The 27,232-nt window shown below is 42.6% G+C and overlaps 2 protein-coding genes and 1 pseudogene across 3 annotated transcripts; all 3 read left to right on the forward strand.

The window, feature by feature from the left end:
- The first annotated feature begins 1,010 nt into the window (after positions 1–1,010).
- LOC137025301 (piggyBac transposable element-derived protein 4-like) lies at positions 1,011–2,802 on the forward strand (annotated as a pseudogene).
- A 1,301-nt stretch (positions 2,803–4,103) lies between these two features.
- LOC137025012 (zinc finger protein 234-like) lies at positions 4,104–15,169 on the forward strand. Of its 2 annotated transcripts, XM_067393020.1 has the most exons (4): positions 4,104–4,173; positions 10,377–10,535; positions 13,471–13,524; positions 13,612–15,169. In XM_067393020.1, exons 2-4 carry the CDS (start codon positions 10,451–10,453, stop codon positions 15,072–15,074), a joined length of 1,602 nt encoding a protein of 533 aa, XP_067249121.1. In that variant the 5' UTR covers positions 4,104–4,173; positions 10,377–10,450; the 3' UTR covers positions 15,075–15,169. The 2 variants fall into 2 exon arrangements, with proteins under 2 accessions (XP_067249121.1, XP_067249119.1); XM_067393018.1 differs by having other exon boundaries at positions 13,471–15,169.
- A 4,801-nt stretch (positions 15,170–19,970) lies between these two features.
- LOC137025302 (piggyBac transposable element-derived protein 3-like) lies at positions 19,971–22,321 on the forward strand. The gene is given in 4 exon segments (XM_067393308.1): positions 19,971–20,013; positions 20,213–20,441; positions 20,825–21,125; positions 21,128–22,321. Coding segments are annotated over 4 exon segments (1,767 nt in total).
- The last annotated feature ends 4,911 nt before the right edge of the window (positions 22,322–27,232 follow it).

The raw sequence follows: 27,232 nt of genomic DNA on the forward strand, positions 1-27,232 counted from the left end.
TTGAATTGTGTCTGTGTTCACTCATTGCTAAATGATTTGAATAACTTAATAGGCAGCAACTCACTATCTTCTTCTTGATATATATATTTACCTTGTGCATCCTTATGGACATTTTTGTCCATTTCAGTTTAGTTTTTTGTTATAAGTGTGCTTTTGTTAATGCCAACTACATGAATTTTGGCTCAGGTGTTTATTTTTATTGGAATTTTAATATTTTATCCTCATTTCCTTAAAAAAATCAATTTTACCCTCCGTACAAAAAATACTCACACTCAGGACCTTAAGGACAAAAATGTCCACATTGAAACCCATTAAAACTGCAATTTTTTAGCCCAGGGCCATTTGACTATAAAATGATACAATATTTGCAAATAGGCATTCATTCTGTCGGCAAGGCTTCAAATTTTACATTTTTACCATTTTTTACTAGATTGTGCCATATTTTCAAATTTGGCATATAAAAGAAATACTTGCTTTATTTGTATTTTCTACTTATGCATATTATAGTCTATTATAGAGTCAATTGGAAAAATAATGCAGCTATAATTGTGTGGGTATATTGGTAAGGATGTCAGAGTGTAGTTTGCATGTGTTTACTGAAAATTTAATGTGTGTAATTAGTTTGAAAGAAATTATATTGTACTTTCAATCAAAAATCTCCATGTATGAGTCACACCCATGGCAGGGTCAAAGGGCCATGTGAGAACTATGAAAAAGGTCAAAGAAGGTTAATGAGCTTTGAGGTTTTTCTTTTTCACCCAAACACGCATCTTAACCCTTGATTGCACTTTTTCACTTGTTATTGTTTTTGTACGGAGATAAAAGGTGTGCTTGAATTTGAAGTAGAACTTCAGAAGCCCCTAAACACATTGTTTTAGTTTTCACCACAACAAAATGCTGATTGTTTAGTCTGGTAGATTTTATACAAAGTTTGAGTTCACACAGGTGTTCTCACTTACAAACATATAAATATGTGGTGCTTGGGGGTTGATCATTTCATCGTTTGCAAGATGAAGAGAAGTTACTCAGCAGAGGAAGCTCTGAAGCTAGTGTTGCCCACTGAAGCTGAGGATGAAGAGTTGGGCTCAGAGGATGAAGTGTTGAGCTCAGAGGATGAAGAGTTGAGTTCAGAGGATGACGCTGAGTTTGAGCAGGAGTCTAACCCCTCTGATAGCTCTTGTTCTTCTGATGAAAGCACTGAGAGTGAGCACATGGAGGATACAGCACATTCTCAGTGGAATTCAAAAAATGGCCAGATTGTTTGGTCTTCCACTCATGCTGAGACGCTGCGCTACTGTCCTGCCAAGGGTATGACCCCGGGTCCCACACGCTATGCCATTGCTCGCATCACTACTGTCCAGTCCTGCTTTGACCTCTTCATCACCGAAGACATCATTCAGCTGCTTCTGGAAAATACCAATTTACAAGGGAGGAGTTCTGTGAAAAACTGGACTGACTTTGATTCCACTGACATCCAGGCATACATCGGGCTTCTAATTCTGGCTGGAGTATACAGGTCCAGAAATGAATCAACACGCAGCCTGTGGGATGTGGAAAGTGGTAGGGCCATTTTCCGAGCTACCATGTCCCACCGTAAATTCAGGCTCCTGAGCTCCACCCTGAGGTTTGATGACAAGCTGACATGACCTGCACGTCACAGGGTCGACAAGCTGGCTGCATTTCGGACCATCTGGGAGAAGTGGACAGATCGCCTTCCTATGCTGTTCAACCCAGGCCAGGATGTCTGTGTGGATGAGCAGCTGGTCCCTTTCAGAGGCCGATGTGGATTTCACCAGTACATCCCTAGCAAGCCAGCCAAGTATGGCATAAAGGTTTGGGTCACTTGTGATGTCAAAACATCCTATGCATGGAAAATGCAAATATACACAGGGAAGTCTCCTGGAAGTCCTGCGGAGGTGAACCAGGGAAAAAGGGTTGTCCTGGACATGACGGAGGGGCTCCAGGGAAACACTGTAACCTGCGACAACTTTTTCAATTCTTATGCACTGGCTGAAGAACTTCTAAAGAGGAAGATGGCCCTAGTTGGTACGATTAGGAAGAACAAGCCAGAGCTTCCCCCACAGCTGCTGGATACAAGGCAAAGAGCACTACTGTCCTCCCTCTTTGCTTTCACAAAGACACACACAGCGGTTTCCTATGTACCCAAACGTGGGAAGAATGTGCTGCTCCTTAGCACCAAGCATCGAGAGCCGGCTGTGAGTGACACAGAAAAAAAGAAGCCAGTGATCATCATAGACTACAACCGCTGCAAAGGAGGTGTCGACAACCTGGACAAGGTATATGCCATAATCATCAGTTCCACACACATTTATTCTTACTGCATAATGTTTTGATTATTCATTAAGAGAGGAAAATTTTATTTATTTCTTTTTTCTTTTGCAGGTTGTTGGCACCTACAGCTGTAGGAGAAGAACATGTCGGTGGCCAGTGGTTCTCTTCTACAACCTTGTTGATGTCTCAACCTTCAACTCGTTTGTACTGTGGACGGCAGTGGACCCCTCCTGGAACCAGGGCAAAACATTCAGACGGCGGCTGTTTCTCGAGGAACTGGGGAAGATGTTGGTAATGCCACAAGTATCGCGAAGACAGCGGATCCCTCGCCAACCTTCTGCCTCCACCATGGTGGAGGATCAACGGCAGGAAAACCCAAACACCCGCAAGAGAAAGTTATGCACGTTCTGCACTGACAAAAAGAAAAAAGTTGCCTCCATCTGCAAGAAGTGTGGCAAGCACATCTGCAAAGTCCATGCACTGACATACTTCACCTCCTGCTTTGAGTGAATTCCCTCTCACTCAGTTCATCATCTATATTCATATTCCTGTTCAAATACCTGTGGTTTCTGTTCTCTGTGTTCTTGGGTTTTGAACAATAAATCTTGATTTTGTTCAAAGTGATCTTGTATTTGTTTTATTTCTGGAGCAAAGATGGCTACTATTCTATTATTATATTTATTATCTAATTTATTATATTTTTTATTGAAAATAACAGCGCCATTATGTAAAGAAATAATAATTTCTAATGATTTTAAAGCATTAAAATTCTGAAAATGAATTAATGTTTGGTAATTATGAATAGAAGAGATGCTGATAAAAAAAAAAACAGTCAGTGAAAGTGGAAAAAAGTATTTATATAATATTTCTATGACAGTTTTTTGGCATGGACATTTTTGTCCATTATTGACCTAAGTGTTAGTTTTTTTAAAAATCTGACACTACATAAAAAATATAAATGCCTCAAAATTAATTTTGTTGTTCTTCATTGACCCACCCAAGAATCTAATTAGCAAAGAAAAAAAATTTCTGCTTTGCATTTACTTTATGAAAATAAACTACTATTTTTAATTTTTTCATAAAAACACACCTATGGCATTATGTAAACAAACCAGATTTTAAAGGGTTAAAGTTTTTAAAATTAATGTTTGGTACCTATGGAAAGAACAGATGCTGGTTAAAAAATTGACATCAGTGAAAGCGGAAAAAAATATTAATAAATCATATTTCTATGACAGTTTTTGGGCATGGACATTTTTGTCCATTATTGACCTATGTATAACTTTTTTTTTTGAATGCACAAGGGATATATATATATATATATATATATATATATATATATATATATATATATATATATATATATATATTTATTTATTAGGTATTTTAATATCAAATTAACTTACTAGGACCACTGAATATAAACAAGTTCAAGTTCGGTTTATTTCTAAAGCACATTTAAAAACTGTCACAGGCCGACCAAAAATAAATAAATAAATAAAATATGCAAGAAACAGTTAAACGCACTAACTATGCATTTTAGTACTGACATATATGAACTCACACTCTATTTAACATTTTATTTTAGGCATTAATCACATTTTTCAATGTCATATAAATTTGGTACAAATGGTTATAACATTTGCCTTTTACACAACATCTTTCACCCATTGTAGTTCTTAATATTTTCATCACATCATTGGATAACATGTATTTAAATATGCATTTCTCTAAGGATTTAAATCTAAATTTCTCTGACATGTATTTAATATTGCACTTCTGTGATTTTAGACAGAAGTGTGTGAACAGGGCTTTTATTTTGGTACGGTGGTGTGACGTCATAAGGCTGCGCCGCGCTCTGTTGTGATTCGACTGAAGAAGGTTTGTGCTTTATCCATCTGAAGTGTTTGAAATAAACCAATTCGTTTAGGCAATTCTATATTTTTTAGAAATTATATAAAATTAGTTATTTATATTGAATTTAGCATTGTAATACTTTATCTGTTTTGTGTCAGTAAAGCAAAAGTAACAGTAAAGTTGTTGTAAGTAGTGATGAGAGAAACTGAGTTCCCTTTCGATACTTCACTCGTACTGCGTATGGGGAAAGGTCTCCCTTTTTCCCCGCTGCTGAAGCCTTTTTCAATAACGCAGTGTAACTGCACCGTCATTGGTTCACTCATAGACAAGTTGTTGAACCAATGGCGGCGCGGCATAGCTGCGCGGCCTATGGCGACAAAGCGCGCGAATATTCCCGCCGAAATGGGCGGGGTATAGGGCTATATAAGCAGGCGTTTCGCCATAGGATTTCAGTGTTTTCTCCTTCAGCGACGACATCTACTTCTCTTCGCTGATCTCCGCCTGAAGCCGAAGAAGCTCGCCGCCTTCTGCTCTCGCCGCCGTCTGAAGAGGCTCCCGCAGCGGACTCGCCTGGACTCGCCGGTGGAAGAAAGCGCCGGCGCCCTCGCGGACTGCAGCTTCTAGCGCCGTCGCCGAGCCGCCGCCTCCCGCTTCCCGCTTCCGGCCGCTTCCTGTCCGTCCCCTGCCGCCATCCGGCGCGCCGCCTGAGAGCTTCATCCGCGGCTTAAACGCCGCTCTAAAAGAGCGATTTCCAGCGGTTTTCACCGCTTTAAGAGCTTCCGCGGCCCTCGCCGCTCTAAAAGAGCCACCCAATTGCCGTTTTCACGGCAGCGGCGTCTCACGATGCCCCGCCACTCATGTGGTACTTGCAGGGCCCCCCTGCACGACGACGATGGACACAGCGAGTGTGTCGCTTGCCTGGGCAAGCCCCACGCAGACGGCGCGCTCGCTGGAGACTCATGCCCGCACTGCGAGTGTATGAGTCTCGCTTCCCTGCGCTCGCGGGTCGCCTTCTTCACTGAGGGCGATCTCGCCGCTCGCGCCCTCCCGTCTCCTTCCTCCCGCGGTCCGGCGAGGAAAAGACAGCGGGGTAGAGCGACTCAGCGCCAGGAGTTGAGCGAGCTCACGCCGGCCCAGCCCCCGCGTGCCTCGCCCTCTCCTCCCAGGGAACTCTCTCCAGTTCTGTTCTCTCGCCCTGAGCAGCGTCCCTCCGCAGAAGCGAGTGACCTCGTCTCATTCGGGGGAACAGACGACGAACAAGACGACTCCATGTCTCTTGCGGCTTCCGAAGCGGAAGGATGGGCTGGCGAGCCGGAAGACCCCGCTCCACCGCCTCCCTTGGAACCCATCGAGCATGGCCAGGGCATGGATGCCGAGCTCTTCCGCATCCTGTCTAGAGCCGTTGAAGAGCTGGACCTCGAGTGGGCCCCTCCAGAGGAGCCGTCTCGCAGCCGCCTGGACGAATGGTTTCTGCCAGGCCGCCGCCAAGCACCTCGCCAGCGTTCAGCGCCCTTCTTTCCTGAGGTCCACGAAGAGCTGACGAAGTCGTGGCGCGCTCCTTACTCTGCCCGCCTCCACACTACGCACCGCTCCGCCCTCACCGCCGTCGACGGCGCCGAGGAGAAGGGATACGAGCGCTTGCCACCCCTAGATGAAGCGGTGGCTGCTCACCTCTGTCCTCCCGCGGCTGTGGGTTGGAAGACGAAGAGGGCCCTTCCTTCCAAGCCCTGTCGGACCACCTCTACTCTGGCTGGACGGGCTTACACCTCGGCGGGCCAAGCTGCCTCTGCGCTCCACACCATGGCCATATTTCAAGCATTCCAGGCCAAACTCCTCCGCTCTCTGGATGAGTCTGGAATCGACGCGCCAGCCTTCAAAGATCTCCGCAGCGCCACGGATCTTGCCCTGCGAGCTACGAAGGCTACGGCCCAGGCCATCGGTCGTTCCATGGCCAGCCTGGTCGTGTTGGAGCGCCACCTGTGGCTCAACCTAACGGAGATCAAAGACCTAGACAAGACGGCCTTCTTAGACGCCCCGGTCTCGCCTTCTGGTCTCTTCGGGCCTGCAGTGGATGGCTTCACTGAGCGCTTTACTGCCGCGCAGAAATCGTCTCAGGCTATGAGGCATTTCTTGCCTAAGCGCTCCAGCTCCGCTTCTGCGTCTAGCCGCCCCAGGACTGCGCCGGCTCAGCAGAACAAACCAGCCCCACCTGCAACACAGGCAGCGCCGCCCCAGGAGCATCGCCAGCGCTCGCGCCCTGCGAAGCGCCCTCCCTTCCCGAGGCGCCAGGGACCCCGGCCCAGGATTGTGCTGGACCCGGTGCCTCCGAAGTCGTCCTGATTCGTCGGACAGGAAGAGGATGGGGGACCGTCCCGTTACGACCGGACCACCCCAAAAGCTCCCACGGGTAATTTCCCCTCCGCCTCGTTTATTTCCGGGCGTGGGAAACATACTCCAAGTGACAGCTGGGCCCACACCTGTTGCGCCCACTCCAAACGCCGTTTTCACGGCGGACAAATTTTTACCTCATCACAAAAAGAGCAAATTTCCTCTTCCACCCCTCGCGGTGTACGACCCTCTCAACGGCGGTCTGTCACCCAACATTATTCAACCCCTAGCCACTCGGGCCGAGGCCTGGCAGGCCATCCCCGATGTGTCAGAATGGGTCATGGGGATCGTAAACCAGGGCTACTCGCTCCAGTTTGCACGACGGCCCCCCGCTTCGCCGGGGTGCTTCAAACATCGGTCAATCCGGACGACGCTCATGTCCTCCGGGCCGAAGTCATGTCGTTGCTGGAAAAAGGAGCTGTGGAAATGGTTCCTCCGTCAGAGAGCGAGACAGGCTTTTACAGCCGCTACTTTCTGGTCCCCAAAAAGGATGGCGGTCTCAGACCCATCCTAGACCTCAGGCTTTTGAATCACTCCCTCACGAGACGGAAGTTCAAAATGCTGACGCTGAAGCAGATCCTCGCGCACATTTGCCCCGAGGACTGGTTCTGCTCGCTGGACCTGAAGGATGCGTATTTTCACATCCAGATAGCCCCCGTCACAGACGATTCTTGAGATTCGCATACGAAGGGGTGGCATACCAATATACGGTCCTGCCCTTCGGGCTGTCTCTGGCTCCCCGCACTTTCACCAAGTGCATGGACGCGGCGCTTTCCCCTCTGAGACAGATGGGAATCCGGGTTCTGAATTATCTCGACGACTGGCTCATCTTAGCCCGTTCACGAGACGAGCTGGAACGCCACAGATCCGTGCTCCTCAGCCATCTACAATGCCTGGGTCTCAGGGTCAACTTAGCCAAGAGCTCGCTATGCCCCACTCAACGAATCTCGTTTCTGGGAGCAGTTTTCGACTCGGTCCGTATGACGGCAGTAGTCTCGCCAGAGCGCGCCCTGGCAATTCAGCAGCTCACGGCATCTGTCACGAACAAAGCCTATCTCCCTCTGAAGTTTTTCCAGAGGCTGCTAGGGCTGATGGCTTCCGCCTCCCCGGTGCTGCAGCTAGGCCTTCTTCGGATGCGGCCTCTTCAGTACTGGTTGAAGTTCCGGGTTCCTCCCAGCGCATGGCGGCACGGCCGCCTATGTCTCAAGGTCAATCGGGCCTGTCTTCTAGCCCTGAAACCTTGGATGGATCCAGTATGGTTCCAACGCGGAGTCCCCTTACAGGCGGTCTCACGGAGGACGGTGCTCTCAACAGACGCCTCCAACTTGGGCTGGGGCGCTGTGTGCGAGGGCAGACCGGCCTTCGGCTCGTGGAGCCACGAGGAAAGCCATTTACACATCAACTGTCTAGAGATGCTAGCAGTGATGAAAGCCCTTCAGTTCTTTCAGGCTTACTTGACGGGACGTCATGTTCTAGTTCGGTCAGACAGTATGACGGTGGTGTCATACCTGAACCACCAAGGCGGTCTTTCGTCCAGCCGCTTATGCGCTCTGGCGAAACGTCTGCTGGAATGGGCTCTTCCGAGGCTTCAGTCGCTCAGAGCGACTCATGTTCCTGGCAGGAACAATCTGGGTGCGGACATGTTGTCACGGAGCAACATCCCCTCCGACGAGTGGATGCTCTACCCCCAAGTGGTCCTCACGATCTGGGAGTTCTTCGGGAAGGCAGAGGTAGACCTCTTCGCCTCAGAAGACAACTCTCATTGCCCAACATTTTTCTCGAAGGAAGTAGATGCTCTGGCCCACACATGGCCCAGCACGCTCCTTTATGCTTTCCCTCCGATCGCACTGATCCCCCAGGTCATCAGGCGTATCAGAGAAGACCAGCACAGAGTCCTTCTGGTGGCCCCGCTCTGGAGGAACCAGGTTTGGTCCTCAGAGCTATTCAGGCTCTCTCTAAGAGCCCCGTGGCCGATTCCCCTGAGACGGGACCTCCTCTCTCAGGCAAACAGAACAATCTGGCACCCACAGCCGCAGCTCTGGGCTCTGCACCTCTGGTCCCTCGATGGGAGCCGACTAGCCTCCCCGAGGACGTCCTAAATACCATTTCTCAGGCTAGAGCCCCATCTACGAGGCGCCTCTACGACCAGAAGTGGTCAGTCTTTGTTGATTGGTGTTCAACACGCAACATAGACCCTGTGGAGAGTGACGTATCTTCCATACTGTCTTTCCTCCAAGAACGCTTGGAAATGGGGCGCTCCCCTTCCACGCTTAAGGTTTACGTAGCAGCCATTGCAGCGTTCCACGCTCCTATTGCTGGCCAATCGGTGGGACGAAACGGGCTCGTGATCCGTTTTTTGAGAGGTGCTAGGCGTTTGAATCCTCCTCGCCCTCTCACTATTCCCTCCTGGGACCTCTCGTTGGTCCTCAGGGCCTTGAAAGGAGCCCCATTTGAACCAATGGGTTCAGCCGACCTCAGGCCCCTAACGCTAAAACCGCTCTGCTACTAGCACTAGCATCGGTAAAGCGTGTTGGCGATTTGCAGGCCCTCTCCGTGAACCCTGCGTGCCTCGAATTCGGGCCTGGTGACTCTAAGGTCGTTCTGAAACCTAGGCATGGCTACGTCCCTAAAGTGCTCTCAACTCCGTTTAGAGCTCAGGTCATCTCGCTCTCTGCTCTTCCTCCCTCGGCGGACGAACCAGAGCTGCAGCTACTCTGCCCAGTCAGGGCATTGAGGACCTACATAGACCGATCACAGTCTTTCAGACAGTCAGATCAGCTCTTTGTTTGTTTTGGCGGCCGCACCAAAGGGTCTCCGGTCTCGAAACAACGCATTTCCCGTTGGATAGTGGATGCTATTAACCTGTGCTACTCCTCACTGGGCACTAATTGCCCCATAGGAGTCAGGGCCCACTCCACTAGAGGAATGGCTTCCTCGTGGGCTTGGTCCAACGGAGTTTCCATCCAAGACATCTGTGAGGCGGCCGGCTGGTCTTCGCCGTCCACCTTTGTCAGGTTCTATCACCTCGATGTCCCGACCTTACAAGCTCGGGTCCTGTCGGTGTGATTAGCGGCTTCCAACAGGTCCCGCTTCACGCCACCATAGGAAGTATCTTCCTTCAGTGTAACCATGGGTTCGGTTAGGCTTTGCCTCCGCTTGTCCTTTTTGCCCCCCTCTGGGTGGCCAAATGCAAGCTATATCGTTCCCAGCCGTGGCACGGCGTGGTTGAATTCGTTCCCCATACGCAGTACGAGTGAAGTATCGAAAGGGAACGTACTCGGTTACTAACGTAACCTCGGTTCCCTGAGATACGGAACGAGTACTGCGTCACTTGCCGTGCCACGAGGCTGCGGCTCAGGGTCGTCGCTTCAGTCGATTGACACTGAAATCCTATGGCGAAACGCCTGCTTATATAGCCCTATACCCCGCCCATTTCGGCGGGAATATTCGCGCGCTTTGTCGCCATAGGCCGCGCAGCTATGCCGCGCCGCCATTGGTTCAACAACTTGTCTATGAGTGAACCAATGACGGTGCAGTTACACTGCGTTATTGAAAAAGGCTTCAGCAGCGGGGAAAAAGGGAGACCTTTCCCCATACGCAGTACTCGTTCCGTATCTCAGGGAACCGAGGTTACGTTAGTAACCGAGTACGTTTTAACTCGAAAACCTTTAATTATTGAACCAGTTGTGTCTGAAAATGATTCAAAACGCTCGATTCAAAACAGTGTCATCTACAAACCATTTAAATACCTGAATATAAATGTTCAATATAATTTGTGTTCTATTTTTAGGCTAATCAGGTGATTTAAGTCCATTAACTCTGACTGTCTCTCTCACCAGTGCACCGAACTACTGAACTAGAGCTGATTGAGACACACCCAGAGATTTAGTTTGGGTTTATTACTATTATAAATATGGCGTGTATTAAAGAGGAGAGTGAAGAAATGGAGATTGAAGAAAAATTCAGTGTGAAACAAGAAGATACTGAGGAGCAAACAGGTTGGTTTCATTCTCAAAGCTGAACTAATTCATTTGATCCTTGTTAAAATGTCCAGCTCAACAGAAATGAGTGATATTTTTTGAAGAATATCAAATTAATTAAAGTGGTTTTATTCAACTTGGAGCTGGTCAGACATGTTCAGATCACATGATCATAAATATTAAGTCTTTCCCCTGGTTTCACAGACAAGGCTTGAAGCTATTCCAAGACTAAAACGCAGGAAGAATATAGATAAAACCTAAACAAAACAATTATGTAACATTAAACCTAATAGCTATTTCTGAACTGAAAACAATAAAACCATTGATTTTTATCACTCAATTGTGTAAGAGTATTAAACCAATCCATTAAAAGTTACTGATCAACTTTACATTTGTATCCGTCTCAAAAGCACTCATTGTATCAAACTGCTGACTGATTGAAAACACTGGTCTATAAATGCTTCTTTTTTTTAAAGAAAGAAATGCAGTAAATGCTGTTATATATTTATACTCTTTTGTGTGATGCACATAGAAGTTAGCAATATTCAAAGCCTCAAAAACACAGTCTACAAATGAAATATAATCATACTAAATTTCCTGAACTTAAATCGTGTAAATGTGAATATTGAATCAAGCAATAAATGAGTCATATGTCAAAAACAGCAGCCTATAATAAAACAATCATTCTGCTGACACAGCTTGATAGAGTTAATGCCGCCATCTGCCTTTGATTGTTGTTTAAACTAACAGTTACTGTTCATTATTTGCTCACCAAAGACCTTTACATGAAGAACAGATTTACAACACGTAAATTGATTCACTTCTCCCAAAATACATGAAAGTGGTCAGTGAACTTAGAGAAAAACAGAGTAAGCTTTATAGTAATTTACACAATGTGTATCTGATATGATTAAAACATGTCGTATATTTACTATTTGTGTTTCCATAGACATCAGTGTCTATTTTATGTATTGTTTTGCTAGTACTTATGTGTATTTAAATTCCTAAAATAAAAATCTCGATTAATTGAACATTTTACCTAGATTACAATTAATGAACAATTACTTATTTATAATAATAGACAGCAATTTAACCGACACTTTCAATGTCCAGAAAGGTACTAAATTCCAACCTTAATTTTATGAAGTGATGAGAAAACTTTTTATGTGCAAAAGCAAAACAAAAATTATTTTTATTCATATAAATATATTTTATCTTAGCCGAAAAAGTAATAGCAATAAATAACACCAACAATAGGCTATTATTAACAATAAATGCTTTATCATCACCTGCAAATAACATCACCTTTCAGCCTGATACCATCATGCAAACTAAATATAAAACATATAGCAGTAGTTCTTTACAGGTTTTTAAACCAATTTCTGAGTTTAAAATAATAAAATCGTGGCAAAATATTAAATTCAAATTAAAAATCTGGAATCGAAATATCTGAATGCATGTGTTTTTTTTCCCTGTTAAAGGGTTAGTTCACCCAAAAATGAAAATTCTGTCCTTTATTACTTGCCTTCATGCCGTTCCACACCCGTAAGACCTTCATTAATCTTCGGAACATAAATTAAGATATTTTAGTTGAAATCCGATGGCTCCGTGAGGCCTCCATAGGGAGTAATGTCACTTCCTCACTCAAGATCCATAAAGGTACTAAAAACATATTTAAATCAGTTCATGTGAGTACAGTGGTTCAATATTAATATTATAAAGTGACAAGAATGTTTTTGGTGCTCCAAAAAGAACAAAATAACGACTTATTTAGTGATGGCTGATTTCAAAACGATGCTTCAGGAAGCATCGGAGCACAGTGAATCAGTCGAATCAATCGAATGATTTCAGCCGTTTGGCGGGTTTGAACCGCGATCCGATTCATGATTCGATACACTGATTCATTTATGCTCCGCTGCTTCCTGAAGCAGTGTTTTGAAATCGGTCATCACTAAATAAGTCGTTATTTTGTTTTTTTGCCGCACCAAAAATATTCTCGTTTGTTTATAATATTAATATTAAACCACTGTACTGTAAATATGTTTTTAGTACCTTTATCGATCTTGAGAGAGGAAGTGACATTACTCCCTATGCAGGCCTCACGGCGCCATTGGATTTCAACTAAAATATCTTAATTTGTGTTCCGAAGATTAATGAAGGTCTTACGGGTGATAAACAGCATGAGGGTGAGTAATAAATAACAGAATTTTAATTTTTGGGTGAACTAACCCTTTAACACCCTCGAGGAACATGTTATGTGTCACGTGATCAAAAAATCGGAATTGGGTCACATTTCACTGACGGTGTAAACGAGGCAGTCAACCGCATTCTGTCCAAAAGCATGTCCCACATTGCTTGAGAATAGGATTCCATATCGAAAGGGAAATTTATTTTTAATGAATTTCAAGCCAACTAAACAGAAAAATCTCTATCAGGTTTTCTTTCCTAGTCCAATAGTCTGGGTTTTTATTAAGTCTGGGAATTGTAATAACTTTTTATTTTAAAATGTGACTGTTTTTTAAAATTTATTTTAAAAGATTTTAAAATGTGACTGTTTAAAGGAAAATATGAATGTAATATTGTGCTTCTTTTTTTAGGGCTTAGATTAAGCTAGGATTAGGCCTTAGTTCAATTAGGATATTTAAGTATCTTTCATGAATGTGCCTCAGGAAAAACATTACTGGTGTGCATCTTGAGACAAAACAATGACATTGAGATATTGTTAGTGAAAGCTGCTTTCAGTTGAAACAGCTCAAAGATGAGTTATACTCTGGGACTAGCTTAAGCTTTGTCTATAAAACCTGGGGTTAATGTCCTAAAGAAAGCTATGAGTTAACAATATTAATAATAGTTTATGAGAGTTATTGTGTGTGGATCTAGCATTCATGTTGTTGATTTTATGTCTGTTACTTTGGTCTATTAAACTAGTGTCATTTGCCTGTTTTCAACTTAGACATGATGTTGCTGAAAGAGGAGGGCGAAGAACTGAATGAAACTGAAGATAAAGGTCAGTATGAGAAACATCAAGATTTCATGTTTGGAGAAAAATCGTTTAGATGCTCACAGACGAAAAATACTTTGTCTCGGAAAACAGCTCAAAAGCCAGCAACTAGAAATCACTTCACTTGCCAACAGTGTGGAAAGAGTTTCGAACGAAATAGAAGTCTTAAAATCCACATGAAAATTCACACCGTAGGGAAGCCATTTGCCTGCAACCAGTGTGGAAAGTGTTTCAATCAAAATAGAAGTCTTAAAGTCCACATGAAAATTCACACCGGAGAGAAGCCTTTTTCCTGCCAACAGTGTGGAAAGAGTTTCACTCAAAAAGTACACCTTGTAATCCACATGAGAATCCATACTGGAGAGAAGCCTTTCATTTGCCAACATTGTGGAAAGAGTTTCAATGAAAAAGGAGTCCTTAACAGACACATAAGAATTCACACTAGAGAGGGATATTTTGCGTGCCAACATTGCGGAAAGTCTTTCAATGGAAAAGGAAGCCTGAAAGACCACATGAGAGTTCACACTGGAGAGAGGCCATACACCTGCCAACAGTGTGGAAAGAGTTTCAAACAAAACAGAAATCTTGGCGCCCACATGAAAATTCACTCTGGAGAGAAGCCTTTTTCCTGCCCTCAGTGTGAAAAGAGTTTTATTAAAAAAGTAAGCCTTGAAATCCACATGATAATTCACACTGGAGAGAAGCCTTTCACCTGCCAACAGTGTGGAAAGTGTTTCAATCGTAAAGCAATCCTTGAAAGACACATGGGAATTCACACTAGAGAAAGCTTTTTCACCTGCAAACAGTGTGGAAAGCGTTTTAGACAAAATGAAAACCTGACAGTCCACATGAGAATTCACAACGGAGAGAGCCAATTCACCTGCCAACAGTGTGGAAAAAGCTTCACTACAAAAGCAAGCCTTAAAATCCACATGAGAATCCACACCGGAGAGATGCCTTTTGCCTGCCAGTGTGGACAAAGTTTCAGCCGAAAGGCAAGTCTTAAATGCCACATGACAATTCACACTGGAGAGAAGCCATTCTCATGCCCTCTATGTGGACAGAGTTTTAAACAAAAAGCAACCCTTCATGGCCACATGAGAATTCACACTGGAGAAAAGCCATTCACATGTGATCAGTGTGGAAAGAGTTTCAGATTAGGAATATCCCTTAATCGCCACACAAGGATTCACTCAAGAGTAAAAAGTTTTATGTGTCATCAGTGTGGAATGAGTTTCACAGACGAGAGTCAACTTAAGAATCATGTAATAATTCACATCGGAGAGAAGCCTTTCATGTGCCATTACTGTGGAAAACCTTTCGAACACAAATCAACCCTTGAGATCCACTTGAGAGTTCACACTGGAGAGAAGCCTTTCACTTGCCCTCAGTGTGGAAAGAGTTTTGCAAGTAAAGGAAGTCTTGAGGTTCATGCGAGGGTTCACACTGGAGAGAAGCCTTTCAAGTGTCCTCGATGTAGGATGCGTTTCATGTATCCAAGAGACATGAAACGTCATTTGCTTAATCATTCCAAAATTAAATTTACAAAGTTCTGAGTGTGGCAAGAGGTTTACAAAAAGAAAGATTTAATTGTAATCAGTGTAATTTAAAAAATGAAATAAAAAATGTTGCCATCACACTTACAGATACATATAAGAAGTCATGCATCTTTTTGTTTTTTTTTGTTGTAGTAGAAAGATTTTTCAATGGCTCAGCAGTGTAAAATGGCACCAAAAAATATGTATCAAAGAAAAGCAGAGCTATATTCACACCACCGTGGCTCAACTTTTTTTTTCCTGCTCAATTATTTGACAAATTTTTTTTTTTTTTTAATTTTGTACCAATGTACCATGTGGCCACATTTCAACATAAATTGGACTGTATAGAGTTAATTGATTAAAGAGGTCATATAATGCCACTTTTACACGATGTAAAATAAGTCTCTGATGTCCCCAGAGTGCGTATGTGATAGCATGTTAAAATTGTCATTTTTTTAGGTTGAGCAAAAATGCTCCATTTTTGTGTGTCCCTTTAAATGCAAATGAGCCGCTGCTCTCAAGAAGAGGAGTTTCAGGAGCTTCTGTTAGCAGCGCTTTTTACCTCATGCAGTCTCACTGAAAATGTCAGAAACTGTTCAGCGTTTTGATGATGGAGAGACTCAAGAAGAAGTGACAACATGTAGAAGCAACAGGACATTTCTGAATGGTTAGTTGATGAATTTATGTAGCTTATGTGTAGTTATCTTCTAGTCATTGATTAGCATATTCTGTCTTGATAATCTATAAATCGTTAATGTGGGAACTGTTGTAAGATCCTACAGAACAAGTATAGTTTAGTTTAATTATGGTTATAACTTATGTTGGCCTCTTGTTTTTATGTCATGCATTTGTGTTACATACTGTAATGCAGTGACATGGCCCCACCCCCTTTGTTGCGTGTTCTCGGGGCGGGGTTTATGTAAATTATAGGGTTAGTGATGACAGTAACCTGGGAAGAAGCTTGTAGTCCCTACCGTTTGTTGTAGTTCTTAAACAGCGAATTCTTTAAAAGAAAATATCTCCCTTTGCTTTGAACTTTTGAGTGTCGTAACTTTGCAGATGTTGTTCATGCTCTTACAGCAACATTACACACTAAAGTTAAATCATAATCAACCACCTCTTTAAGTATAATACTTACAAAAAGCTCCCTTTACAGATCCATAACAGAGGTCCAAACATTACATAAGATGTATCAAACAAGTTACATACTTATAAAAAACACATAGGGACTTTATTTTCTTTTTTAACAATAACTCGATTTGCATTGTCAACATTGGCTTTCGGTTGAATGTAGAAAGTGTAACAAATAGCTGTGGAAACTCCATTGATAAATAAAAGGATTGTATGGATACAGATAAAAGCTCAATGTCAGGTGTAAATTACCCGTGGTTTCACAGACAAGTCCCATTTACCTTTCTGAAACGGGCCTGTTTTACCCCAATAATTGGTGTAACCTCCATGTTAGATTTATGTGAAGTGTTACAAACTCTTTCGTCCATTGACAGTATTTTCTGTCACTTATAGCGCAACGCTTGACGGAATTTTCGAGCAATCCTTGGTTTCTCTGAATAAAATGTTTTGTTTGTTTAGAAGCAAAAGCTCTTTTCTTTCTTTTGTTTATATATTCATTCAACAAAATTGTAACACTGTTAATAGATCAGGGAAGGAGGCGGGAACCGGCGAACGTCCAATCAGACTACGATATAAAATAAAAACACACAACGAAAGTAAAAAGTTGGCAGTCCTTCACAAACGACTGCCGCACATACAAACATAATAAAGTGCAGTCCTGGTCCTCTATCGTCCTTCAATGTTCTAGACAGGGTTGCCAGACGTACGTTAATTATCGTATTTGTACGATGTACAATATTTTTAGTGCGCCAAAATAACGACTTATTTAGTGACGGCCGATTTCAAAATACTGCTTCAGGAAGCATCGGAGCATTATGAATCGGTGTGTCGAATCATGATTCAGATCACGTGTCGAACCTCCCTAACTGCTGAAATCATGTGACTTTGGCGCTCCGAACAGCTGATTCGACACACTGATTCATAATGCTCCTAATCTTCCTGAAGCAGTATTTTGAATTCGGCCATCACTATATAAGTTGTTATTTTGTTTTTTTTGGTGCACCAAAAATATTCTCGTCGCTTTATAATATTTTTTAATACCTTTATGGACCTTGAAAGAGGAAATGTCATTGCTCCCTATGGAGGCCTCACGGAGCCATCGGATTTCAACAAAGGTCTTGCGGGTGTGGAACAATATGAGGGTGAGTAATAAATGACAGAATTTTTATTTTTGGGTGAACTAACCCTTTAAGTTAGTTCAGTATTGATTCTTTCCGCTGTAAAAATCATTAGTTGTTAATTTAGTTCATTTACCTATACTAAAAAGTCATGAACGATAATTTTCTTCCAAATATGATTTTGAGCTTCTGGTATGATAACTGGACATTTCCAATCTGGCAACACTGCTTGTGGAGCTCCTCCGTGAGAGATACGAGACCGGTGCAGTGCATAGGTGACGCTTAGCCTCATGCAAAACGAAAAGCAGGCATGCACATAAGGAAACACTAAGACATCAGTAAATCGATACTGGGATGCAGGCAATCGGCAGAGCCAAATCAGTAGTAAAAACTGCTAGAAGGCAGGCCGGATGCTTGACGAGCCATGTTCAAGGCCATCCACATCCCTTTCCGTGTCAGGCACGAGCCTCTCTCTGCACACGCAGCTCCCTTGCATGCACATCCTCAGCTGGCGCAGACAGTTCCTCTGCCCACACATCTTCAACCTAGCTGTGCACAACGGCAACTTTTTCCACCTACACGTCTTTGTCCTGCCACCACGCGAATATCCTTCCTCGCCGCTCCTTGCAAGAGGTTGCTCAAGGTGAGAATCCACAGCCTCCAAATTGTGTATGGAGCTTCCAAAGACACTCGGACATTCTTCTCTGCCTCTTATATATAGAGCTATAATAAATAATATTTTATATTCATAATAAATTTAATTCTATTTTAAAATGTATTTGTTCTTTACACCAACCCAAATACGTAAATGGTCAGAAGATGCTTTAGTCTTGTAATTATTTTACTTTTTTTTTTCGCAGTTATTTCAAGGAGGTGCTGGCATCTTTCCTCCTTTTCCTTTGCCTCCTTCTCTCTCCTTTCCTTTCTTTCACTTGCTTCCTGATGCCATCGGTCTTCTCTTTCTCTGACTTCGCGTTCTCGTCTCTCTCGTTCCTCCTTCTCTTCCATTTCTCTCCATCGTCTCACCTCCCTCTCAGCTGTGCTCACACCAGGCTGTGGACATTTCAGATCCTGTAAAAATGACCAAACATAATTTAAAAGCAGTCATTTTAACAGCACAAAATGATTTTACTTGGTTTCATTTTGCAAGCCCCTACTCCAGAATAATAAATTACAACTTAAGATTTAGTATTAATTTCTGTAGTGTACTCACTAAGAGCCTTTGATTGCAGCATTTCATCAGCCTCTCTCCACCAGATAAGCACACACATGATCATCTGTACCTGTAACATCCAATCAAGATATATCTGCTCAATTCTACATTAACATGTTGAGGTAGTTAAGTTATAATCACCTTGGGACACTGAAAGTTCCATTAATTTCTTTATTAATGGCTCAACATATGGATCAAGGTGTGGTTTCTAGAACAACAACATTGACATCAGTTTCAAATATAAAACATCAAACACTTATACATTACTGCATGTGCAACAAACAAGTTCCTCATTATTCATCAATCATAGATCACAAAGGTTTCAACAAAATATCTAAACCACATCAAATACAAAAACAATATCCATGGACATAAAGATTAAAATCCTCAACAAGCAATCTGTACAAATAGTCAATCATCCTGCACAAACAACAATACATCAACTTACCATCACTCTTAGGCCTCAACTCCACTTCAAATGGCTTCCGCCATGTGTTCAAAGAGGAAGTTAAGTGGCAGATATTTAATGAAACATTAAATATCTGATTCATTCCCTTCATTACAGATGTGTTAACTCACTTTATATCAAACACAAATATTCCTCAATGTATCAACAGTACTAACACACACATGAAATAGATAACTTATCTTTAGTTACTTTATGTAGATTTGTTTATTGACAATACATTCCACCCAATCACAGAAGTCACAATCACCAGAGTACTAATCACCCGCACCTGTTCATCATCACCTCATCATCACTGCAGTATATAAGCACACACTTCACCACAGCACTTTGTCTGGTCTCAACTTCAAGAAGGACTCACCTGACCTACTTACCTCCATGCTCCAGCATTCCTGCGTCTCTCCCGATCCTCTGTTACCCCTTTTCCACCAAGGCAGTTTGAGTGCTGGTTCGGAGCCTAGTTTCAAATCAGTTCTTTATCTTTTGACACACAAAGCACCAGCTCCGAACCAGGAAAAGTGGTTCGTAAGTGGCACCAAAACATTGCTGGGATAGAAGTAAGACCCGTTGCGTCAGGGGCTGGGGGCGGGGTTACCATGACCAACAAGAAACTTGTGACCGCCATTTTTGAAATAGCAGCTCGATTGTAATCGCCGCCTATATTCAAATTACGGTGAGCTGTGTTTGGATGCCGATGTAGGTTAGGGTGACCACCTGGCTCTCGCTCTATTGCAGATCTGCAGACCTGATTTTGAAGGACACGAGGGAGAGATTACTTTATAAAATATATTATATATCCTCCTGAGACCCCGCCCATTGACTTGTGTCCTCTGTAGTGGACCTTTTGTTTTCATGAATGGTCGTTGAAATTTTTGATCTACTCTATCAATTCCTGTTGTACTGTTCAGAGGACATCCTGGGCTTTCTATTGATATGTAATTTGATTGGCTGGGATACAAGGAACTACTTCTTACACTGCATCCAAAATGGCCGCCATAGGAACAAGCACATTTTATGGAAAGAAGAGAGGTATGTAAAATACTGCTTTTTAAATGTTTTTTTACTATTATTATCATATATATAATTGTTTATTAAAGTGTCAGGAATAACAAACTTAGTTCTGAAAGCAGTTAAATTGTTTGTGTTTCAAAATATTATCCTTTTTATGAATGTCAATTATAGTGGACACCAGGACCATCTTAATGTACTTAATGACTCCATGTTGTAGGAGACAGAACTGAAGCAGAGAGGATTCTTTATAAGATAGTTGAGGGAGATTCAGACTTAGACCTTTCAGATGAGGAGAGAGATGAGGATGAATTTGAACCTGATGTACAAGAAGATGGTGAAGAAGAGGAAGAAAGTGCAAGAGACTCAGATGAGCAGACAGAATCAGACACAGAGACAGAAAGGGATGAGCAGGAAAGACGTCGCCATCTGTGGACCAGGAGTAACACGTATGAATTAATTATGAATTATTTAGTTCCAGGATAATTTATTCAGTTCTAGTAGTTAGCCACCCACCCACACACACACACACACACACACACACACACACACACACACACACACACACACACACACACACACACACGCACGCACACTATTGACTACATCCAGTGATAAATCATCAGTAATAAATATTAGTAAGGCTTGAAGATTATCCACGTGGTATCATGAAATATGCAAATTAGCAAAAATATTCTACGTTTTCACTTACGAGTGGTCAATAGGAGACCATATTACGTCCATAACACAGATATTCAAATAGATTTGTTTGAGGTTTAATTATTATTCCAAATTAACTTTCATTTATTGCGTTTTGTTCCCATCATAATAGATTCACACCTGTGCTACCTGGGCTTCCTGACTGTAAAGATGACCCTACTGCCCATGCAGACTGTAGTCCAATTCAGTACTTTACTCAGTACATTGACAACAAAATTTTTGAGAATTTGGCTGAATTTACAAATCAAAGAGAGCTACAAATTAGAGGAGTGTCTCTAAATACTACTCCACAAGAAATGAAGATTTTCTTTGGCATTTCAATCCACATGGCCTGCCTAGGATATCCCAGAATTAAAATGTTTTGGGGCAAAAAAACAAAAGTGCCAGTTATAAGCAGCAAAATGACAAGAGAGGTTGAAGGTTTTTCAAGCTGAGAAGCTCACTCAAGATTGTGGATGACCTGGCTATAACAGAAGAAACAAAGAAAGCAGACATTCTATGGAAAGTCAGGCCATTACTTGACCGTGTGAGGCAAGGCTGCCTCAATCTCCCAAAGACAGAGAAGGTCTGCATTGATGAGCAAATCATCCCTTTCACAGGCCGCTGTCCAGTCAGGCAATATGTTCCAGGCAAGCCAAACCCTACTGGCCTAAAGGTCTTTGTTCTTGCTTCTCCAAATGGTCTGATGCTGGATTTTGAAGTGTACCAAGGGAAGAATACATTCAATGGCCAAAGACTGGGAGTTGGACAAGCAGCAGTCCTATGTATGGTTGAGTCTGTTCCCACTGGAAGTCACCTATTCTTCGACCGATACTTCACAACAATCAATCTCATGGATGCATTGCTGGCAAAGGGCCTTCCAGCAACCGGAACCATAATGAAGAACCGAGTCCCAAAGCAGAGCAAAATGCCAAGTGACAAGGTGATGAAAAAAGAGGGAAGAGGAGCATCAGTGTCTATGGTCAGGAAAATCCCAGAGCTGGCAATCACAAAATGGTATGACAACAAACCAGTGCTAATGGCCTCCACAGTTCATGGGAAACATCCTGAAGATGTCTGCAACAGATGGTCCAAAAAAGAAAAAGTCCATGTCCCAGTGAGAAGACCAGCAGTGATCAGGGAGTATAATGACAACATGGGTGGCGTGGACCTCTGTGACCGCATGCTGAGCTTTTATCGCATGTCAAATAGGTCCAAGAAATGGACATTGCGTGTAGTTACTCACTTCTTTGATGTTGCCATCACAAACTCATGGATCCAATATAAGTCGGACAGCAAAGCACTTAACAGACCAGCGAAGAACACCAAACAGTACCTGGACTTCAAATTGCACCTGGCTGAGGAGTTGTTGGACTGTCCAGAACTTGATGACAGCAGTGAAACAAGTGAAGAAGAGTATGAGCCACCAATTAAAATGAGGATTCCGCAACCCGAACCATCTGTGCGCAGACTAGGAGCCACCCACATGCCAGAGATGGTAGAAATCAACCATGCTGAAAGGTGCAGAAATAAGGGCTGCAAAAGCAAGACGTACATGAGGTGTACCAAATGCAGGATGTTTCTCTGCATTACCAAAAAGAGAAAATGCTTCCAGGAGTATCACCACTAAGCAAGTGAAACAATCCAGAATAATCATTACTTTTGATTTTTTTTTATGTTGAATTTATTCTTGGATTAATATCACTCTACAGCCATGTTCTGTTCATTTTGTTGGTTTTCTGAGTTCGGCTGTCTTTTCAAACTAAACTGTTCCAGGACTATCACCGCTAAGCAAGTGAAACCATACAGAATGATAATTTGCTTTTGTTTTGCTTTTATGTTAAACTTATTGTTGGATTAAAAGCACTCTACAGCCATATTCTGTTTATTTTTGGGTTTTCTGAGTTCGGCTGTCTTTCAAACTAAATTGGTCCTGTGGTCCATTACAGTGGACATTCTGTAAAATGAAAAATAAAAATAAAATTTAAAAATTCTAAATTGTATAATGTTTTTTTACCCCAAAGAAGTAGGAAATCACACAAAACAAAAACATTTGATGACACTTTTTTTCCTTGGGTCTCAGGAGGATATTATAATATATTATATATTACTTTATTGCTTTATAAAATGTTAATGACGGCACTGACCGGCGCTGTGAACTTCACTCAGTTTGGCACAGTATGATACAAACTAATTTTAACAGCACAGACTATTCAATCTAAATATTATGAGGTGATAATTATCAAATAATCGTTAAAAAGCACATTTCCAAATAAGCACATAAATTCCACTAGGAAAGACTGAATCATTTAAATGCATTTCTACCAGATTCAGTGCATCGTGAATTTATATTTTTTGTCTTATCTGGCAGCTTTGAGTAGGGCGTTGTCGTTCATTACATGTCTGTAAAACTCCTGGCAGGTGTAGCTGTAGTTCACTTTCACCAGGAGTTCACTTTTTATAAGTTCCACATTTGCTCAGTCCCTTGTCTCTGTCCACGCAGCGGTCATCAGAGAAAACACCCTCTCCATGAAAGTGTTGGTAACAGTAATGCTCAAAGCCAAAGATGCCAGAGCTGTCATGTTTTGGGGCACTGACGGGCTTCAGGAGAGCTGTCCAATTTGTCCGTTTTTTGCGATTTCCTTTAAGCGTGGCAAAAGAATGCAGCTGGTTCATGTAAGTTTAAAGCTCATTTTTAATGCTTCAGCTGCTCCATGGAGGTCTTGGAAGCTCAAGGCTGATTTATACTTTTGCGTTGGACCTACGCCGGAGCTTCTGTGCAGGACCTACGCCGAGAGCTTCTGCACCATAGGCTATGCGTCTGTTTTCATTTATACTTCTGTGTCGTTGTCCGCGTCGATGTTCATGCAGATCACTAGTAGGCAGTGTCCGTGCTCATGTTGAGGATCAAGGCAAAAGCCGAAGAAGAAGAAAGCTTGTCATGTACATTGGCAGAGAAGCGGCAAATAGGTAACGACTTTGTTGCAGCATGTGTCCTCTGAAACAGAGCGTTTTTAATTCCTATGGAAGTTAAAAGCGCTTGCTCTTCTCCTATTGCTCCACGCCAGTTTCTTGACCCTATAGGGAGTGGTTCTAGTAGACCAATCACAGCGATTGTGGTCTGCATAGAATTGACGCGTTGACGCTATGTCGTAGGCTATGCGTGGTGCAAACAGCCTACGCCGTACACTCGACACAGAAGCATAAATCAGTCTTAAATTCCCTTTTGATAGCCAGGCATGAGATGTGCTTTAGGTAGTTGTCATCAGTAAAATCAAACCACTTGTTGAGGAAAGCAAGTGCTCTTTGATAGAACATAAGAAAGTCCTGCTCTATAACAGCAACCTGTGCGGTGGGAAACTGTTGCAGGAGAGTACTGATCTCCAACCCAAAGAATCAATCCGTTTCCCTTTGCACGAGTTTCAGTTTGAGATATTTTGCAAAAACATGAGGTATGCCTGGAGTTCACAGGGAATATCCTCTCCATCCTCAACATTTGCAAGCAGTTTCCAAAGTCTTGATGGACAGCGCTCTTCTCCAAGAGATTAAAAAATAGCTTTTTATAGCTGGCCAGGAGTCGTGCAGATGCTTGACTGCAGGCCACAAACTTAGCCACCGTGTCGGCACGTTCTTGTAAAGAGCTGTGCACTCCTCGTCCACAAATTCAAGCACTTTTTTTAATTCTTGCACACGTTTAGCTGAAGAAGAAAAGTGGTTGTAAACTTTTGTGACTATTTTGGCATGCCTCCCACAGTCGTGTAGAATATGGGCCATGCAGTCGGCCTTGATAATTGAGGCATTCCTGTCCGTCAATTTTTTTATACTCTGAGTTATGCACACATTAATTAATGCTGGCATTATCAGCAGAGTATGCAGAGATCCGTTCTAACCCCAGGTTTCTCTCCTCAAGCCTTGAAACGACCTGGTTAAAAATCGCATCAGAGTTTTCCTTGCAATCATCCAAGAGTTTGTTCTGCACTCCTAGGTCGGGTGTGTAATATCTTAATGCTAACGGGAATAACTTGGTTGTTCCATGGTTTGATAAATCAGATGCAGTTGAGAAAGGTGGAAGAGAATCCGGTCTATCTGCAATCATTGGCGAATTTAACTGTTTCAAGCATGTTTCTAAAGATTCTGGTGCAAGCACACCTGTAACAATGGATGCACTTTTAGTTCTTCCACAAGCTTCTTTGCTATTTCTGAATCGGGGAAAATGAAGAGGGCTAGTTCAGTAGTACAGTCGCCTGACCTATACGACAAACCATGCTGCACATTATGGTCACTACACTTGTCAGTTCAGCTGCTGCGATTTTATTTTGGTTGCTATCTTTTGGTGGAGAGAAAAAACTTGTCATGCTAGCGTTAGCATTTCTCTTGTGAATTTCCCCATCTCCATGCCTCCTTATATCCCCCTCACCTCCATGCGTGATGGTGAAACTTTGATGGCAGACACTGAATTCTGCTTTTTTAGGGTCACCTGTAGCTGGTTTTAACCACGTATATTTTTTCTCCCATTCTTTATTATACGAACAAACACGCTTTTTCTGCTCGGGAGCTTTTCTGTTGCAGATATTTGTTATATATATATATATATATACAGTGATGTAAAACTTGGCTCTGTGCTGGCTCTCTAGCCCGTGGAAAGACCCCCCCAGTTACAGTTGCTTTGTCTGACAAGCCATGGCACTGTCACGCCACACAGAGTAAAAAATACATTGCGGAGCAAAGAGGATACTGACATCACGTCGACAGACAAGACAGAGCAGGTTAAGTCCCAGCTTTCAAACTGTGTAGCTTTTTAAGAAATTCAAACAATAAAAACTGATTTGTGGCTCTTTAATGAGCTGTAACAGATTGCTGTACTGCTTCAGCTCAAGACGCTCATAAACCAATCATCTCTTCCTACTAGTTCACTTATAGCATCAAATAAACATGAATGAACATCAGAAGGAATGTTGTTTCAAATGCAGAAAGACGTCAGTACACACCATTTTTCAAGTTTATCTTCTAACACCTGACTGCTTTGTCGGACAAAACGGCAGATTCAGCATTCTGATTGGTTAGATCGCTTGTCAATCAAACTCCCGGCGAAGGGTCAATTGCTCAGCTCCATGATCTCCTCCAATCATCTACAAAACAAAGAACTGTCAGTATACTCATTCAATATTACCATCCTGCTCAATCTATATTACTCACCTGCTTGTTTACTCTCCCTGCTACGATCAGTAAAGCCTCATTCACTTTTACGTTGTTGTGAGTCTGTGTTCAGTAACAATTATGCCGTGAAAAAAGTCTTTTTCACCAAATTTTGTAGGTATGCAAGTTGTATAATATCCAAGATACATATTTCTAGTAAGTGTACAGTTAATTCTCATAGTATTTTCAAAAAGTTTTGTCACTACCGAAACACAATGATAAATTATGTAATAAGAAAGGTTACATTGACCTTTTAAATAACTTTAAAAAATAAATAAATATATATATATATATATATATATAATTTCACAGACAAATTACAATTTTAACAATATGTCAAGTGTAATTTATGAGATTTGTATTTTTGTATTTATATTTCAAAGTTAAGGATTCATGGGGGGCGCTGTTGAGCGAAGCATGGAGTGAGACGTGTTTTCCAAAGCTCCTGCAGAGTCTGTCAATATTTAATCCTACAACAGCATTTTAAGTCCGAAAATATACTTTATTTGCTGCGATTGCCATAAATAAACTCAAAATAAGTCTGACATCACATTTGCGGATGGCAGCGAATCTCCGTAAATATAAGTACGCTGGCTCTACTAGCGCAAGGCCTGAAGCCTCGGGACAAAGTGCCCCCAGTCGATCAATTTCAGAACGGCCTGAAGACATCAATATGGATTTCGACGCAGTACAAGCAGACCTTCTCTCTTCCTTGAGGTCAGAAATATCATCTGTAATAAAACAAGAGCTGAAGAACGCATTGGCTGAAGATTTCGACATAATAAAAAGTGAACTACAAGCGATGAGGGCCGAAATCTCAAATAATGCCGCCGCAATGCGTTCTGAAATTGATCAAATGAAAGAGAACATTAAAGATGTCGAGGGCGGGCTTTCCACCTGGTCAGATGAGATGGTTACTCTTCAGACCACTGTAACCAAACTTACCAGCCAAGTTGACGACTTGAAAGAAAAGTGTGAGGATATGGAAGGGCGGATGCGGAGAGGGAATATTCGCATCGCGGGAGTTCCTGAGCAACCTGGTTCGAGCTCACCAGCAGCTGTATCCAAACTCCTGAGAGAGATGCTGGAACTGGGTAGAGAAGTGAAGATAGACCGCTCACATCGTACACTCGCTCCAAGGAAACCGGGAGATAAACCCCGCACCATCATAGCAAAGTTACACTATGACGGAGACTGTATGGAAATCTTACAAAAAGCCAGAGAACGCGCGCCGCTCAAGTATAATGGAAAGCAAGTTACCATCTTCCCTGACTATACAGCCAGCGTTGCCAGGGCAAGAGCGGCCTTCAGTGATGTCAGGAAAGTTCTCCGAGGGCGACAAGGT

Source organism: Chanodichthys erythropterus, chromosome 8 (assembly GCF_024489055.1).
Source record: "Chanodichthys erythropterus isolate Z2021 chromosome 8, ASM2448905v1, whole genome shotgun sequence".
In the NCBI taxonomy this organism is placed as follows: Eukaryota; Metazoa; Chordata; class Actinopteri; order Cypriniformes; family Xenocyprididae; genus Chanodichthys; species Chanodichthys erythropterus.

Bases quoted from the DNA above. Each gene is read 5' to 3' on its own strand.
- LOC137025012 (XM_067393018.1), top strand. From the start codon at position 10,451: ATGGCGTGTATTAAAGAGGAGAGTGAAGAAATGGAGATTGAAGAAAAA. The intron at 10,536-13,470 runs GTTGGTTTCATT...TTTTCAACTTAG, and splicing joins AGATACTGAGGAGCAAACAG to ACATGATGTTGCTGAAAGAG.